Source organism: Dermacentor silvarum, chromosome 6 (assembly GCF_013339745.2).
Source record: "Dermacentor silvarum isolate Dsil-2018 chromosome 6, BIME_Dsil_1.4, whole genome shotgun sequence".
NCBI classification, from domain to species: domain Eukaryota; kingdom Metazoa; phylum Arthropoda; class Arachnida; order Ixodida; family Ixodidae; genus Dermacentor; species Dermacentor silvarum.
This window is the reverse complement of record NC_051159.1, coordinates 34692150-34709705: the sequence shown is the minus strand read 5'-3', so window position 1 is coordinate 34709705 and position 17556 is coordinate 34692150. Positions and strand designations below refer to the sequence as shown.

At 44.1% G+C, this 17556-nt stretch overlaps 1 protein-coding gene across 3 annotated transcripts in view; it reads left to right on the top strand.

The window, feature by feature from the left end:
• LOC119455414 (activin receptor type-2B) overlaps positions 1 to 17556 on the top strand; it is a 123831-nt gene that overhangs the window by 15191 nt on the left and 91084 nt on the right. For 2 of the 3 annotated variants that reach the window (XM_049668757.1, XM_037716819.2), the window contains exons 5-8: positions 2668 to 2835; positions 4228 to 4467; positions 8505 to 8667; positions 12280 to 12410. In XM_049668757.1, coding sequence (XP_049524714.1) covers positions 2668 to 2835; positions 4228 to 4467; positions 8505 to 8667; positions 12280 to 12410 — 702 coding nt within the window. The remainder of the gene's footprint in view (positions 1 to 2667; positions 2836 to 4227; positions 4468 to 8504; positions 8668 to 12279; positions 12411 to 17556) is intronic. The other variant, XM_037716820.2, reaches the window with a different exon arrangement.

The window sequence follows — 17556 nt, the reverse complement described above, 5'->3', positions numbered from 1 at the left end:
GTTGGATGCATTTCTGTTTCGGCTTTTTGTGTGACTGATGGCTGCTGTGAAGAGATGACTTCGGAGACGCGGCACCAAAGTGGCCACCGACCTTCAAGTTCAACAATATTAACTTCTTTGTTTGTTATTGAAACTAGTTCTTCGGATTGCCCGATTATGGACATTTTTAAGGTCCGTTCTTATATAACAACAGTAATTTTCAATAATTGGCCAGCGACTGCATTTTGCTTAAAAGGTTTAATTTCAGTATGGTGATAACGAAGTAAAGCACCGATTTTACCAACTTCGTTATATTGAGGTTTAACTGTATTTAGCTGAGATGTTTGTGACAGTATTGACTTCGCAAGTTCATTTGTCACATTTAAAAACTGTTCAACCAGGAGAATGGCAAAAAAACACCGCATACCCACGGGGTGAATGATGATGAGTGGGCGAAGCTCCGGAGGGAATCATCGGTAAACCGTGAATCTTCCGTGTAATTCGCCCACTCTCGCCGCACTAAATCGAACGATTGACTTCCATCAATGACACGTGCCATATGTGTGACGTCATCCCTATTTTATAACAGCGCCCTTCATTATAATTGCACCATCTCCCGCTTAAGGGGACGCTAGCACAAACGCGTTAGAAACGTGCAGTACTCTAAGGGGAAGAGGCCACAGCGTCTTACGCAGCCGTTTACACATGCCGGAACGTGCACCGCGTTTGCCGACGCCATCAGCGTTTATGAATACGGGGGTAAGGCAGAGAGGCCACAGCGTCTTACACCAGCTTCTTACACGGGTCGTAACGCGCTAGCACAAACGCGTTAGAAACGCGCAGTCTTTCGTTAATGTTAGGTATTTATTGCCATCGTGGTGCGTCTGTCCATGTGCGCTTCGTGGTGTAGTGGTTAGCGCCACGCGTTCAGAAGCGAGGGGTCCCTGGTTCGATTCCGCTACGGACAGAAGTTTCGGAATTTTTTTTTCTCATAAAAGTAGACGTGGCTACCTACTACTACTACTACTATTACTACTACTACTACAGAGGAGGGACAGACCCACACCCTAAGGAGCTTCGCCCCTAAAAGTTACCATGATCACTTTTGCCTTGAATATAAAAGTCGCAAGGTAAACAGTCGTACCGTATGTTTTATGGTCCACTTTTAAAGGGAACACCTAACGGGTATACCAATATGTACGCTTTAACTACAAAACTCTTTTTTTTTCTATCACATAGAACGTTGCTTTGGTTCTTGGAACCCTTGATTTCTTTCAATGCAATTGGTATTTTCAGGCTACTTCAAGTACTTCCCGGTGTCTGTCTGTCTGTTTGTCTGTGTTTGTCTGTCTGTCTATCTGTGTCTTATAACCATTTTCCTGCCGACTTGGGTCACGGGGTAGTCCATGGTCTAATGGGTAGCGCATCGGGCTGCTGTGCTGAGGGAACCGGGTTCGAAAGCAACCGTCCGACCAGCTTGGGTCACTGGGTATTAGCACTGGGTATGTGCCAATCTTCAATGAACCTCTTTGACGCCAACTTGGGTCTCTGGGTATGTGCTACCGGTTTTGTACCGCTCTTCAGTGAACCTCTATCACACAAATCTAGATCACTTGGGTATGTGCCCCTGTTCAACGACAAAAAAAAAAAAAAAAAAAATCCTTCAAAATTTGTTTGGTGCGGAGGGAAACCGAACGGGCGTCATATATCTATATATATTCAATCTTGTCTGAATATATATTCAAACATGCACCAAGCTCGAACTTTGCCGCAGCGTTGTCAGATGGCACTTGTGAAGTGCGAGAGAGGGCTGCATACAGGCCTCATGCATAACATGTTCTGGAGTTATAATTATTGTTTGAGAGCAATCTAGAGTGGAAGGAGTGAAGTTGGGCAGGCCGTGCAATGGTGGAACAGATAAACAGTAAATAACTCACCACTTCGCCATTGGAGTAACAGCGGGTGCCCGGGAAGAGAAATGTAGAGGATTACGTGGCGTGGTGAGATTGGATAACTTGCAAGCGTTGAACAAAGTCAGACTGATACATTACAAAAAAAGGAAGTGGAGATTACTGGGAGAAACAACCTTCGTTTTGCACTGGACAACATGGATGGGCCGGTGACATTCGTGTTCTAGAGTAGTTTGTCCTTGTCAAGCAGAACGAGAATGCTTTACTAGGGCGTTGGAAGACCTTAAAAATCTGTCTGTTATCGTGTCTTTTGTTCTCACATAAGCTGTTATGAACTCTGAGCATGTGAAAACCCTTTATGTTCCAAGACTTGAGCACTGTTTTCTTTTGTATTTTAGCATCACCTGCAGCCAGAACCCGTACTTTACATTTCTGTCAGTGAACTACTTTAACCCTTTCATTGCCGCTGATGTACCGGTACGTTTCCGCATTTCTGTCCCTCCACATTTCGTTTGACATTTCGTCTGTCAAATAGAAACGTGAGGACCACACCAAGAGAACATTTACGATTGTCTGCGTCATTTTTGAATTTCCGCACAGCCAAAAATAGACTGTTGTGTTCGTTTTATAATATCCGAGGGGAAAAAACCTGGCTATGGAGGTGCGTCACCTCCAAAAAACACCGACACTGAAAGCGTTAACTGGCTCCTTCCGATTGCTATCGCTGCGTTTAGTTAAGCTGTGGTGATGGCTTCAAGTCTCCTTGAACGATGCGCAGGACAAGAACTCATGGATGGTGGAGAAGGAGATCTTCAAGATGCCCCAGATGAAGCACGAGAACCTGCTGGCCTTCCTCGGCTCCACGAAGCATGGCGACCTGAATCACACCGAGTACTGGCTGGTCACCGAGTACCACGAGAGAGGATCGCTCTCCGACCACCTCAAAGTAGGCCGCTTCTTTGAAGTCAGTTTATACTCGTTAACCGATGGCAGGAAAAGTGAGCGTAAACAGAAATGAGGCTCCCACCATTGCGATTCGGGGTGGTTCCATTTGTTTGTATTAGTAATGACTTGAGGTGAGATTTCTTTCAGTGGCTACCGCATGTTCTCTTCCTCAGTCAGTACCATGTTCTGTCAACGTAGAATGTTCGGCAATAGCGCTTCAAGACGCTTCTTGCTTTTTAACATCATAGCAGTGTTGGCTGAGGTGTCTTTCAAAACTTCCAGTTTCACCGATCTGCACACGATTGCAAGTTTTGTAACAACACCCGGACACTTTTTCGTAAGCTAGTCATTTACACCTACAAGCGTGTGTCTAAGCTCCTTTGTTGGCTTGTGTGACGTGTTCACGTGAAACATGTGAAGAATGCGGACTAAGGCCTCCCTGGTACCAGGAGCATACAGTATTGCAGCACATTTTCGAGGCACAGATTGTCTTCTGTTTGGAAAGGATTGAACCTTTCGCTAGGTGCTTCTTTCTTGTTTGTAGCAACAGCTTTCGGGCTTCGAAACAGCTTACGCTTTCTGTGTTTTCTTTGTTCAGGAGAGATGCACGTTTGTAAACAAGAGGGAGCAATGTGATGCATGTTGTAGTTCAGAGGCTAACTGCAGTAAAATAATGCACATAATGAAGTTGATGCAGAAGATGCATGGTGCAGAATTTGTCGTTTGAAATGTGTGTAGATGTATAAGACAAAAACTTGAAAATTATGAGAAAAAAAAAGCTAGCATTATTGTTTGCAGGATGTGATGTGTGGTGGGGAACCAGTACTTCTATGGCTCAATTTACTGCATCTGCTTGTTGCCTAGGTCTTTGCTCTAGGCAGCAAGCCGATTGTGGTATATCCACAATTCTTTCCTCATTACTTTCGATTTCACTAGTTTTCTGCTGCAAGCTGCCCTAATTGAGTCAAGAACGACAGTAATTACTATAATTGCACAACCCTACTCATTTTGAGCCTCATCCAGACTTTGCCACCTTTTGCAATTCCGAAGTCTAGTGTAGTGTGCTTGATAGCATGGGCCTAAGGAAATCTTAAAAGAATTATAGTGGCAGAAAGCATGACAGTTGTGTAAGGGAAAGAATCATCACGAAATGCAGGGCCAGTATAATGTAAGGATTCCTTTTGCTAGATTCTATTCCTTCCTTATTCACCATTCATGGCCAGCTGGTGTCGGTGACAATGTGGGCAGAGTGCCACTCAGACCCCTGAAAAAGCACGAAAAGGAATTGCATTGGAATAGAATCGTTATACCATCCCGGCCCAGCCCCAATTTAGTGTATGAAAAACTGTGCAGCCGTGCTGAGTGTGTCGCAAATGCGGTGTTCTTCTCACAGGCTCACCTGGTGAGCTGGGGCGAGGTGCTGAAGATAAGCGAGGGCATCGCCCTGGGACTGGCCCACATGCACGGGGAGCGACCGGCCAACAAGCTAGAAGGCTACAAGCCCCCGCTGGCGCACCGCGACTTCAAGAGCAAGAACGTGCTGCTCAAGGCTGACATGACGGCCTGCATCGCTGACTTCGGCCTCGCCCTGGGCTTCCCCAGCGGGGTGTCGCCAAGGCAGGCACACGGACAGGTGATTGCTCCTCTGCTCCCAGTGTGCTTGCTTGTGGTTTATTGGCTCATGCTCACCACTGAGTTGCCAGATGTCGCAGGAGTCGGTGCAAAAATTGAACATGAATACGTTAATTTTCTTCTGTAGATTCTTCCGCAGAATAAAAATAAGGGTGGAGCTCATACCAAGTCGTGACCGGCAGCTTACCACTGTCAAGTGTAAAATCATTAAACTCTAGCAGTACTAACGTATGGGGCAGAAAATTGGAGAAAGACACATGAGTTCCTTAAGAGCAAGGAGCAGAGTCGGCAGGTCATGTAATGGGGCAAGAGCAGATTACCGGTAGTATAACCCAAAAGAAATAAAATGCAGTCTAGGACAACCGGAGATTAGGCGGTCGGTTGAAATTATGGACCTTGCAGGCACAGGATGGTGTGTGCTGCTGCAAGACAGGGTTAATTGGAGATCGCTAAGAGAGTCCCCTGTCCTGCATTAGACATAAAGTAGGATGATGGTGACGATGATGTAAACATTCAAGGGTTTTATTTTTCCGCCTTGTTTGCTAGTTATGATAATGCCCTTTGAATGTTTACCCCCCCCCCCTTTTCTTTTTCTGCATTTGGGCCCTAATATATGTTTTTGATTTCTTTATTTTCCTTGATTTAGTTATTTTGAGGCCTCATTAACTCAGTGCCCTGAGTGGTGCCTGCGAGGTATTTTTCAAATAAACAAATAAATGAAACAACCAGCAAATAGCAGAAATTTTATGGTACAGTTGACTTCCGGTACTTCGACCCTGATGGGGACGAAATGGCCACTTGTCACACAATGTGAGATGCACGCCAGTACCTGCAAACTGTGCATTGCAGTTGCACCATATGTCCCGACATGTAGCAGTTGCATGTTGCAAGTACCTGGTTAACTCAAGCAGGCTAGGTGATGATTTGTCACCGCCCCTTTTCAAAGGGGATGCCAATAAATCATCATCATCAACAGCATCGTACCAAGCCACGGGTCAAGCGATGTGACATGTACGCCGCGTAGTTTTAATAGCTGTGTTTACTCTTTGGTACACGTTTGGTGCACGTTAATTCTATACTGACCTGTACAGTGCCCAAAACAGCCAAGATACTTTCATTCGAAATAGTGATGAACCGGATACAGAGGCTCCTTCTATAACTAGCGATGAAGTTAGAAGGGCCTTGAAAGACATGACCAGGGGAAAAGCTGCTGGAGAAGATGGAATAACAGTAGATTTAATCAAAGATGGAGGAGATATCGTGCTTGAAAAACTTGCGGCCCTTTATACGCAATGCCTCACAACTTCAAGCGTACCAGAGAGCTGGAAGAACGCCAACATTATACTAATCCATAAGAAGGGAGACGTTAAAGAATTGAAGAATTATAGACCCATTAGCTTGCTTTCAGTATTGTATAAAATATTCACCAAGATAATTTCCAATAGAATCAGGGCAACACTTGACTCCAGCCAACCAAGAGAACAGGCTGGCTTCAGGAAGGGATATTCTACGATCATATCCATGTCATCAATCAGGTAATCGAGAAATCTGCAGAGTACAATCAACCTCTCTATATGGCTTTCATAGATTATGAAAAGGCATTTGATTCAGTAGAGATCCCAGCAGTCGTAGAGGCATTGCGTAATCAAGGAGTACAGGAGGCATACGTGAATATCTTTGCAAATATCTACAAGGATTCCACAGCTACCTTGGTTCTCCACAAGAAAAGTAGGAAGTTACCTATCAAGAAAGGGTCCAGGCAAGGAGACACAACCTCTCCAATGCTATTCACTGCATGCTTAGAAGTATTCAAGCTCTTAGACTGGGAAGGCTTAGGAGTGAGGATCAACGGCGAATATCTCAGCAACCTTCGGTTTGCAGATGACATTGTCCTATTCAGCAACAATGGAGATGAATTACAGCAAATGATTGAGGACCTTAATCAAGAAAGTGTAAGAATTGGGTTGAAGATGAATATGCAGAAGACAAAGATAATGTTCAATAGCCTGGCAAGGGAACAAGAATTCAGGATCGCCACTCAGCCTCTAGAGTCTGTAAAGGAGTACGTTTATCTAGGTCAATTACTCACAGGGGACCCTGATCATGAGAAAGAAATTTACAGAAGAATAAAATTGGGTTGGAGTGCATATGGCAGGCATTTCCAAATCCTGACTGGGAGCTTACCACTGTCGTTGAAATGAAAAGTGTGCAATCATTGCATTCTACCGGTGCTGACATATGGGGCAGAAACTTGGAGGTTAACAAAGAAGCTCGAGTTCAAGTTAAGGACCGCACAAAGAGCGATGGAACGAAAAATCTTAGGACTAACGTTAAGAGACAAGAAGAGAGCGGTGTGGATCAGAGAACAAACGGGGATAGCCGATATTCTAGTTGGCATTAAGCGGAAGAAATGGAGTTGGGTTGGCCGTGTAATGCGTAGGATGGATAACCGGCCAACCATTAGAGTTACAGAATAGTTACCAAGAGAAGGGAAGCGCAGTCGAGGACGACAGAAAACTAGGTGGGGTGATGAAGTTGGGAAATTTGCAAGCGCAAGTTGGAATCAGCTAGCGCAAGACAGAGGTAATTGGAGATCGCAGGGAGAGGCCTTTGTCCTACAGTGGACATAAATATAGGCTGATAAAGATGACTGCAAATCGTGCATGAACGTGCCCGGTCGCGTGTTGCAGTACCAACAATACGGCGTCTAAACGACCGATCATAATACGTGGGCAACGAGCCAGGCGGACTGTTATGTTGAGTTTCGGAACCCACTTCCTGTTGAAATCAGTCGTCCCCGCTTCTCGACTGCCCTAAATAGTCTGTACGTCTCTTGTTGCGGGCCTCTCAGTGTTCTGATGCCTCGCAGCCGGTACACCCCTTCATTCTTGGCCCTTCCCCTCTGGCCCCTGCATTGGTGACATCCATCACTACACACACGCGTGGCTAGTTTTGAAAGTGGCTTTCAGCTTGTGGAACATCCGAGTCTATTGCCACTTAGGTTTTGTAAACGTGCCAGCATGAATGAAACGTGTTCGGCACTGACCCACGAATCACACTGCGATTAGTCTTACGCACTGGTGTAGATGTGGCCTGCAGTGGTTTTGCTCAGTTCAAACTGTAATGTAAAGATCCGTCCAAGTAGAGGTTGGGGTTGAATTCATTTTGGCCATTCGTGAAATCCTAAAATGTCGTTCACGGAAAGCCCTTGTCTACAGAAAAATAAAACCCGGCAGCGCGTCATCTCCAGTTTGGCCTCCCATGCTGGCGCCACTCAGTGAAAAGATCGAGTGCCATCCAAGCTTTCTTGTGGAATGCGCATCGGACCGGGCGGCCTTTCGCGTTTTTGAAGCGGAGTGGCAATCTGCTCTTGCCAATAACTAACGGCCGTAGTTTGCACGAGCCTTTCATATGCGCAGCGAGCAAAACTGAGAGCACCCTGCCCAGTTTTACTTCATGGTGTGAACTGCCCTTTAGATTCAATCTCTAGTTAGACAGCGTCTGCCAATTCAGTGCTGTTTCAAATTTGTCGGCATTAAATATTTCCGACGACGCAATTGAAGTGATGTCGTCGCCATTAGGAAAAGAGCACTTAAAGGGGCACAGCGCGGCACAGCGTTTGATGTATCGAATCTGGCGGTACATTGCTATACTTTTGCATGGGATTTTCATGGGGATCTTACAAATGTTCAATATAGACAACAATTCAATAAATTCGAGTTTGATGTAACCATGATCGTACTGTGTTTGCATACTCGGGAACTCATTGGTGAGTGTGAATGATAGCGGTTTAGCCAGAAAAGTCTGGCTCTCTGCATCAGGTATGTAGGTGCTCCACGACGTAACTTACTTTATCGCATTCATACTTTCATTTAATACTTAGTGCTGCTAGGTACAACGAGGAGTAGGGCACTTGACCACTGTCCTTGTCGAATGTGCGGTCATTACTTGCTTGCCTGCCATGCATCACAGTGATTGCTTGTGGAAACAAATTGTTAGTAAATACACGTGCCCTCATGGAGAAATGTTCCGGGAAAGGCCGCAGCGGCTCTTCTCGCACAGGTGGGCACCCGCCGTTACATGGCCCCCGAGGTACTGGAGGGTGCCATCAGCTTCAACCAGGATCAGTTCCTGCGCATCGACATGTACGCTTGTGGCCTGGTCTTGTGGGAGCTCATCTCGCGCTGTTCGGCGCAGGACGGCAAGTCTTTCTCATTTTCAGCATCATTCTTTTGGCGGTAGTTTCCATGTCTGCCTGATCGTTAACTAACGATCACTAAAGAGGTACAGTAAATGAGCTTAAACTGATGCAGTATTCTTTTGAAGCTCTCATTTTTGTTAATGTCCTGTGTAAGAGAAAATGAAGGCTAAACTTCAGTTTTTTTTTTTTTTTGCTCTTGTACCAAAATCCCAATGCTGGTACATCAGTGGGATGTCAATTTCAAAGTACTCTGTCGTATTTGGGCTGTTTTGCCGCAGTAAATGTCGCGGCGAAAAACACGAAAGGCTTCATCGCTGAGCTTTGACATGTCTGTGCCAATGAAAACAATCATTGCAAAGTGAACAAGGCCACCAGGCACTCACGAAGGCAGTGGTGATTTTGATTCCGCTAGTAAGCACGGTGTGAAGGTTGCTAGACTAGTTGACAAGACCCCACTGTCCCCCCTGTCTGTTCAGTATCGGCACAGTAAAAGGTGTTAGGCGTGATCTGCTACAACACCTTGGCCGACCAAGAATGTGACATTGTTTGTCACGGCACGCACACTCCCTGCTGTGAAGTGAAACTTCTTTCCTTCGTCTGGATGCCGCTTTGGGGATATGGTGTTCTGCTAAGCACAAAGTCCAGGGTTAAATTCTGCTGCAGTCGCATTTTGATAGGGCATATACTGGCCAGATACTTTTTTTCTTTTTTTGGCAATGCGTGCGCATGCAATGCATTGGGGTTGTGCTTTAGAGAACCCAAGGGGGCCAAAAGTTAATCCTGAGCTTTTCACTGCAGTATCCCCTGTGTTGCTTTGCGACTCCAGAAATCAACTTAGCAATTGATAAATTCCATCAATAAAATACTGCTTAGTGAGCCTGTTTTCTGCAGACAAAGCCATTCATTAAAAGAAACTGCTGCCAAACAGTCAAGCAAGCTATAGTTGGGTACAACTTTAGAAGGCCGCGGCATTTGCCCCTCAAAGGCAGTTGCATACGAGCCTCCAACAATGGGCGCGCACTCTAGACTGACCTCATGAGCCAGACGGCCGGTGTCCCCGCCGACAGAGAACATGGTAGCCCGCTCTTCAAGCTGGACCGAGTCACGTCAGCGGGACTATTTCTTTAGCCGCAGAGACAATCGGCTGCTGCGCTTCGGTCATCTAGGCGGGGCCTCTCCTGTCTTCTTAAGTTGTACCCGACTATTAGCCCTGACAACGACCTACAGGGGTGCTGCGAGCGGCGTGACGTCAGGGCAAGGACTTGCGCCTGTCGTCTGCTGCCGTTCGGGCGCTGTCTGGGTGCCTTCTGCAGTGCTTCCGCTTGTTCGCTGTAGTTCCCTGTGCTTGTATACTTACGACGATCATCTCAGATAGATTTTTACCTCGCCTTCATTTGCGCAAACTTATTCAAAGAGCTTATTTCCTAGACAATTTATTTATCAAGGGCAACGCTGCAGTTCCAGCCGAAGGAGCTCAGACCAGCCCATTGCGTATTTTTCATGCGCAGATCTAGACTTTGCAGATTGAGGGACTAATAAAAAAGCACAAATAGCGCGTAACTAATAAAAGCACAAACGCATAAACATAGCACATAAGAATCCACTTAGGATACCACAGCTGCAGTGGTGCAACGAGCATGTGACCATGACTGCTATATTTACCTTGATTTTAACCCATTAAAGCGTGTTTGCTTATGATGAGTACCTCATGGTAAAATATCTAAGTTTTCATTTCTTCACAGAAACGCTCGGCAGTAACACGAGGACCTGACAATGCAGTTTAAATTCAACCAGCACCACTTGTTTCTTTAACTGCATCTCAAAATTGGGCCGTTCTTCACCGGTTAATATTAAGTGGCGGTAAATTGAAGTAAATCTAATTAAGACTTACAGCTATTTACAGAATACGCAAAGGAATGTATCAGTATTTATTCAGTGTTCCGTACTACACGTACAACTCATATGTGCAATTTACTACTGCTTGTTTCTTGAGGAACAGACATCACGAATCTGTTTGGCGAACGGACACAGGCTGCTCAGCCCTAATTCATAGTGAAATATGCCTTTTGGACAGTGTGGCTGCAGAAAGAAAAAAGCCGAAGCCTCATTTATTAGCAGTATGGGGCTTATTGAAGATATCATTATTCCCCTGTGGAGGTCAAAAATCGAGTGAATTCATTTGGGGCTTCTGGTGTCTTCTGTATATGAGGTGGGTATGTGAGGTTCTCTTTTATGTACTCACGAAGCGAATAGTTCTCAGGTTGCGTAGTTAAATAATCCAGGATCGAGACATGGTGAAGCAGAAGGCGTTTGAATTTTCCTCCTCAGCGCAGCCTAAGCTGCGCTGTATAGCCCCGAGTATACCTTAGGCATTGCAATTGACGCTCAAATAACTGCTTCATGGTTTCAATTCGAATTTGTAGTAAACTGATGGGTTTCGCAAATAATGCGTGCCTCGCCATAATGACAGTCGGTAGATTTAGTTGCGTAAGGGCTGTGCCATGGTGTCGATAAAGGCAACTGAGGGTTACTATGAAACATTCTCTCGCTTGCAATTGATAGGCTCTCGATCTTAACCACGAAACTGTTCTTTCAGGTGATTGCTGTTATGGTATTATTGAAGTATACACATACTATACGTGACGCGCCGTCGTGTTAACCACCATGAGCAATGCGTTTTCTGGGTGCCTGTTTCAGAGAATGGTGAAAGTATTAGCAAACGTTTTCATGCAAAATGCACGCCTAACTCTTCATTTTACGCATTAAAAAAGTAGCCATATTTGACTAGAACAACTCACCATAGTAATAAGAATCAGAAGATTCGCTGTGCAGTTTCCTTCTATCACGCATTTATAATATTGACATCAAATACCAATACCAAGATTTTTCTTGCAAAATGCAATGTCTCTCATAGCTAAGCACTAAGGGAATTTTAAGTGTTTTGCGGAGCATCATACTTCATGTGTTGAAATTGCAGACATTCTTTTTACACAAAGTTTATGGACAGACACTGCGCATATGCGCATAGCAAAACCAGTAGACCCCTTCAATGCTACATAGCTTGCGATATCCATGCCACAAATTTTCACGCCTCGCAGTTTTGAAGAAACTGCCGTTCAGGCATGACAGTAAAAAGAAGCCGACATATCCTTCAATAAGTACAGCTCGAGCCACCAATACTCCAAGCATGCACGAAGGGAACGAGCGCGCTCAGTAGCCGAGCGAGCACCGTCCTGGCCGTGACGTCACTCGTAGAGGGCGCCACTCCAACTTCTCGCCGCTAATAGCTATGACAAATTTTTTAATACATGGTGAGTAGAAAGTTAAGATAAATTGTGTGAATAACTGTTACAGAGCTGCCTTGTCATTTTATATTTCTTTCAACATAAACTAGTGGCTACATTCCTTTCCTGATAGTTACCTATTTATGAAAACGCTACGTAGAGGATCTCGGCAAGTGAATTTCCCGATTGATAAACGGAACATATTTCTCAGGTTCCTCGAGGTTGCCCTGTACTTGCCTGCCTACCCGGCTTTAGAACTGCTGCCCTAATGTGTCAAAATTTTATTATAAAATGCAAGTGTGGCCACAATGTGTGTGTGTCCTTGTAGGTCCAGTGGAGGAGTACATGCTCCCCTTTGAGGAAGAAGTGGGCCAGCACCCGTCCCTAGAGGACATGCAGGAAGCCGTGGTGCACAAGAAGGTGCGGCCACGCATCCGTGACCACTGGAGGAAACACCAGGTCAGTTTGGGGCAGATGCGTGCAGTAGGGGTGTGCGAATATTCAAAATTTTCTAACAACAAACTGAATACACTCAAACCTCAATATAACGAAATTCTACTTGCAGCGAAACACTTTGTTATATCGAGAATTTCGTTATATCAAGGTTTCATTAATTCAGTAGAACTAAGAGGGGGAAATAAAATAGCTTGTTACATCGCGAATTTCGTTAAATCGAGCTTCATTATATCGAGGTTTGACTGTAGTGTCTTATTCAATTCGGTCTTGGAATCGAATAGTCACTATTCATAAATGCAAATATCTTTCGAATACTTTTCGAATATTTAAAAACGTCAACTGCACCCAATTTCTCCTTCAAGATTTGAGCAAAAGTACAGTAAGTTTTCAACCCCGTGGGCATAGTATAGTCCTAAAACATGAGAACTTGCGTAATGGAGCAGACTACTTTGCTTAGGTAGCCATACTTGGCAGGCTATACATTCACACACTCTGAAGAGTCCCGTGCATGCAAAGTATCTACTTGTTTGCTCCTAATACTCCATTAGTGCTTTTAATAAACAATGCTTCATAACTTACTATGTAATGACAGAAAATTGCAAACTGTAGGAATACTAGGATGTGGACTTGCTTTATATTAATTGTGATAACAGCTGTCCATTATCTGAAAACTATTCAATATTTGATTAGATTCGATTTGGTTTCAAAAACCACTATCATATAATCGTGTGGGATTCTTTTTTTTTTTTTTCCGCAGAAAAAAATGTTTCCCCAGGGTCACGTTTTTCTCTTTTTGCAGATTTAGATTCTTCAGAGTGACTTACTTCAAGAAAGATGAAATTAATTAATTACTTAGGTGACATTAAAGTGACAAATTTTTTTATTCTCCCCCCCCCCCCTCCTCACTTTACACACACGGTATAAATAGCAAGTGAAGGATGGTGCCAGCATGTACAGTTGAGGAGCGATCCGAATCATTGGTGGTTGAGCAGTGAAGACTGGTCACCAAATTTGAAAATGGGAATAGCTTAGGTGACTTTTCAGTAGTGTGTAAGGCTGCAGTGAGCAAACAGGTGATTAAGCCATACACATGGAACTGTTAAACTATGCAAAAAAAAATAAAAATGTGATCGGGAGCAAGGGTAAACAAAAATTTATTTTTCAGCAGAATTGTATCAAACATTGTGGGAACAAGAGCACTCCCTTGAGTCATCAAGGGAGATTGCCAAACTTTCTTCACCAAAAGCTGCATGAGCAACCCTGCATATTTCTGTAGTGCGTTAGTACTAAGTAGTTCATCGGATGTACCAGTTATTGAGTATTCATTCAAGGGCACAATAGTTGCTTGTAAAGTTGCAATGTGTGCTTGGAAACGTGATGCACTTGTCTTTGTGTTGTTATTCTTTATGCACTTACGCTCAAAGTTAATTTTGAATGAACGCCCACGTGTATCGGCCACAAAGAGATAGACAACAGCCAGCCTCTTTGCAGCTTATCGCTCTGGCTTATCACTTATCAGTTGCTGCTGTTGCTTATTCTCCACAACGACGTTGCTGACTCGTCCTACCAAGCTGTGCAGGATGCTGGCCTGGTCACTCACTGCATTTTTTCTTTTCTTTCTTTCTTTCTTGGTCATTCGGGCTTGATCCTGCAAAAACACGTTTGCAGGATGTAACATCCTGCAAACGTCACATCTCACATGTAACCCTGTGAGATGTGACTCTCAGCTACTCCTGATGGGCTTGTAACGAACTTACCTACCTTGATAGATTTTTTTTTTATATTTTACTTCCAAGCACTGTTTTCGTTTGCCTCTTGTGAAATTATTTGTTCTTGCACAGTATTTTCTTCAGGATTAGACCTCCGCATACATTCCAAAATGCAAATTTCCTGATGATTCTACAAAAGTTCACTTGCTCTGGCAAAAGTTGGCCCATGACTTTGAGCTAGTATACTTCAATTGCAATGGTTGCCTGTAAGAATGTTTAAGAAATTTCTGCTTACTTTAAAGAAAAACACTAATTTTCACTCATTTGGCAGAAAGGGGTCGATTATTACTGGGGAAAATTGGGAGAGGACTTCCTTGACTTTTGTGCTGAAACTTCAATGCGAGTACATCAGTGCGATGTCGTCAATTTCAAAGTTCTTTTCTAGTATTTGGGCAGTTTTTGTGCAGGAAAAGTTTTCGAAAAGCTCTCGAGTTGAGTCCTTGGCTCATTTAGTCCTTGTTTAGTGATGCACAATTAATATGCCCAAGTAGAGGTTGTCAAAATTTATAGCGTCACAGCAAACTGCTGCTAGATATTAATCATGGTGTCACCACTGCTCATTCATTTTTCTATTTTTCTTGCATTGTACAGTCTCCAGCCTTAGTAAAGGTGGCTGTTTTGCCATTTCAGAAGTGTATGCTTTAACCAATACAGCTAACCTGAAGGCTAACTGCAATTATATTTCACTTTGGCTAAATAAGTCATAAATACGAAGTACATACTTTCGAAGCAAGCTTGACAAAGCCTTTAACAGCTTCCTGCCCTGCGGGAATAGCAGCAGTTTCTGGGTAGTGTAGTAAATACGTTTTTTCCTATCACAGAGCATGCATGATACTGAAGTCTATGTAGTATCAAAATGAAGTAGTAGTCTCAAACGTGTTTATTAAAAAGAATTTGAAGAAAAGAAAATGATCTAAAGAATTTTGTAGAAAAAAAAGAAAAAGTTATATAAAAAACGTCATTGTTGCTTCACGCAGAAAAACCTTTAAAATTTTCAGAATATACATTTTCAATGTGAAGGACATGTACAATATTCCAGCAAATATCATCTTTCTATATAAAAAATTCTCGAGATATGCTAACAGAAAACGTCAAGCTTAGTGATTTGCCCTAGTGCTATGCCGAGGTCGACTCCCCATGCGGCCACTGGCAAATGATCCCGACCGAAGGTTGTCAACACCCTGCAGATAAGAACTGGGACCACCTTTAGAACACGCAGGATATATTTACATCGGTGCACAGGAGAGCTTTGAAGCGGTCCAGTGAAGAAAGCGAAACTTCGTTCTGAAATATCATGGACTGAAGTTGTCTTCTGCATCAGTGCTGCTTTCAAAGTCCCAAAACACGCGTGCAGATGCATTAGAATTGGTAGAAATGCGACGCCTCTGTGTGTGAGTGGCACGCGACGTCGACACCATCTCGGCAACTATGAGCACTCAACGCGCCAACCAGGCTCGTTCTCCGGAGCGCGCAGTGGAAAAAGAAAATCAAAAATTGAAACTGACTAAATAGCTCCTAAAAACGCAATAAATGGCGCTAGCTGTCCGAGAGCACTCGCAAAGCTGCAAAATACGAATTTCCAACAAGAATAGGCGCGGACTGGGAAGTGATAGCATGTAAGCTGATATACGTACACCTGGTGGTTAGCAGATATGACAGATATCCCAGTACATAGCCTCAGAGATTTTCAGCGTGCTGCAGGCAGTGCCCAATTTTGGAGGTCGTGCCAAGGCAAAGAGCAGCACTGGTTTTCAACACTTTAGGTTATGTGGCTTTTTTTTTTCCCCCAGTTTTGTTGTCAGTAATCAGTTTTTGCTAACCTTTCCTGCTACATCCACTCGTATTTGAAACAAAGTTTTGCGTAGAGGCTGCTTTATATTTACACTGTCTGAAGCTTGGATTTTTACGCTCTCTGAAATAATTTCAGTTGGCCTTTAAATATTCCTCTTTAGTGTAGGATGCTCAAAATATTCAAACATCTACCTTAAGTTTTTTGTAACATGCAATACATTCACTGGAGAAGGACAGGGTGAAAACGCTTAAGGCTGCAACATGTGACAGCATGTTCATTAGGGCTGTGTTCGTACATTTGACTAGACCATTGGTCTGAGGATGATAGGGTGTCAAGTGGCAGAACGGCAAACTGCAGAGACTCTGGAATTCTTCCAAACTTGGAAGTATCCATCGTCTGTGGCAAGAGCACACGAAAATGCCTAATAAATGTGCCTTGTTTTGCTGGCAAAGTGAGTGGTGACAAAAGAGTTAGTGTTTTGCTGACTGGCGGGACAAAGAGACAAAGTGCCAGCAGCACACGTTCCCACAAATTCTGCATTTTGTCTGGCATCACTGCAGACAATGCTTACTTATAATTTGTTGTCAGTGAAACAGGCAAGTGATGCAGCTAAATGTCACATTAAACTGTATCTACTGTGAAATTCAACCTCCGTACAAAATTTATCAGTGCAAGTAAGTGAGCGGTTTAACCAGAACACTTGTGTATGTGCCTGGTGCTTTTGCTTATGCAACATTTGGCATATAACCCTTTCACGTTTTGTTAGTCATTGAGGGCTGGCGCATTGCATGTGTCTTTTCACTGTGCCTCAAAAATCTGCATGCTGACTTTATCCTCTTCTCATCCAGCAATGTTTTACATCGGGCATATTTTTCAAGTGGCTGGTGGATACATTCTTTACAAGTACACTAGACAGGAGATCTTGAATGGAATCCACATTGACAAGCCTCACTGAAGAATTTCATCCTGCAGTCCATCCATCCTGCAGCGACGTGTTTTTCATGATTCTGACAAGAAATGTGATGAAACTAAATTGAAGGAGTCAAGTCGGTGCCTATCGGCAACCGGTTTCTTAAAAACCTGAGAAACTACTTCCTTTGTCAGGTGGCAGCCCCATGTAGTATATGGATAAAGAGTCAATGTCGCGAGATGACCGCGCCGAGCAGTTACAACCAGAGCCCATACCATTAACCTACACTCACATCCTACAACACTATCGCCTTTCACGAAGAACACTACCCCCACCTCATAATGCTCTGACGCGAGAGGAAGCTGTAATATGGCGAAAACTCCAGACAAACACATATCGACATTTGAGTCTTTACCACGCCATACACCCTGCGCTGTATTCCTATAAATGTCCACACTGTGATCAATTTGCAACATTTTACCACATGGTATGGGCTTGCGCAAACACACCACAGCTAACACCCATAACACACCCCACCACACGGCAATGGGAGGCAGCGCTGTCCAGCTCCGACTCGACGGACCAGCTCAACCTGTTCAATCGAGCGAGAAGGGCAGCTAAGGCCGCTGGACTCCTGGACTGAGGGGACCACCCATTGCAGAGCGGAGGAGCTACCTA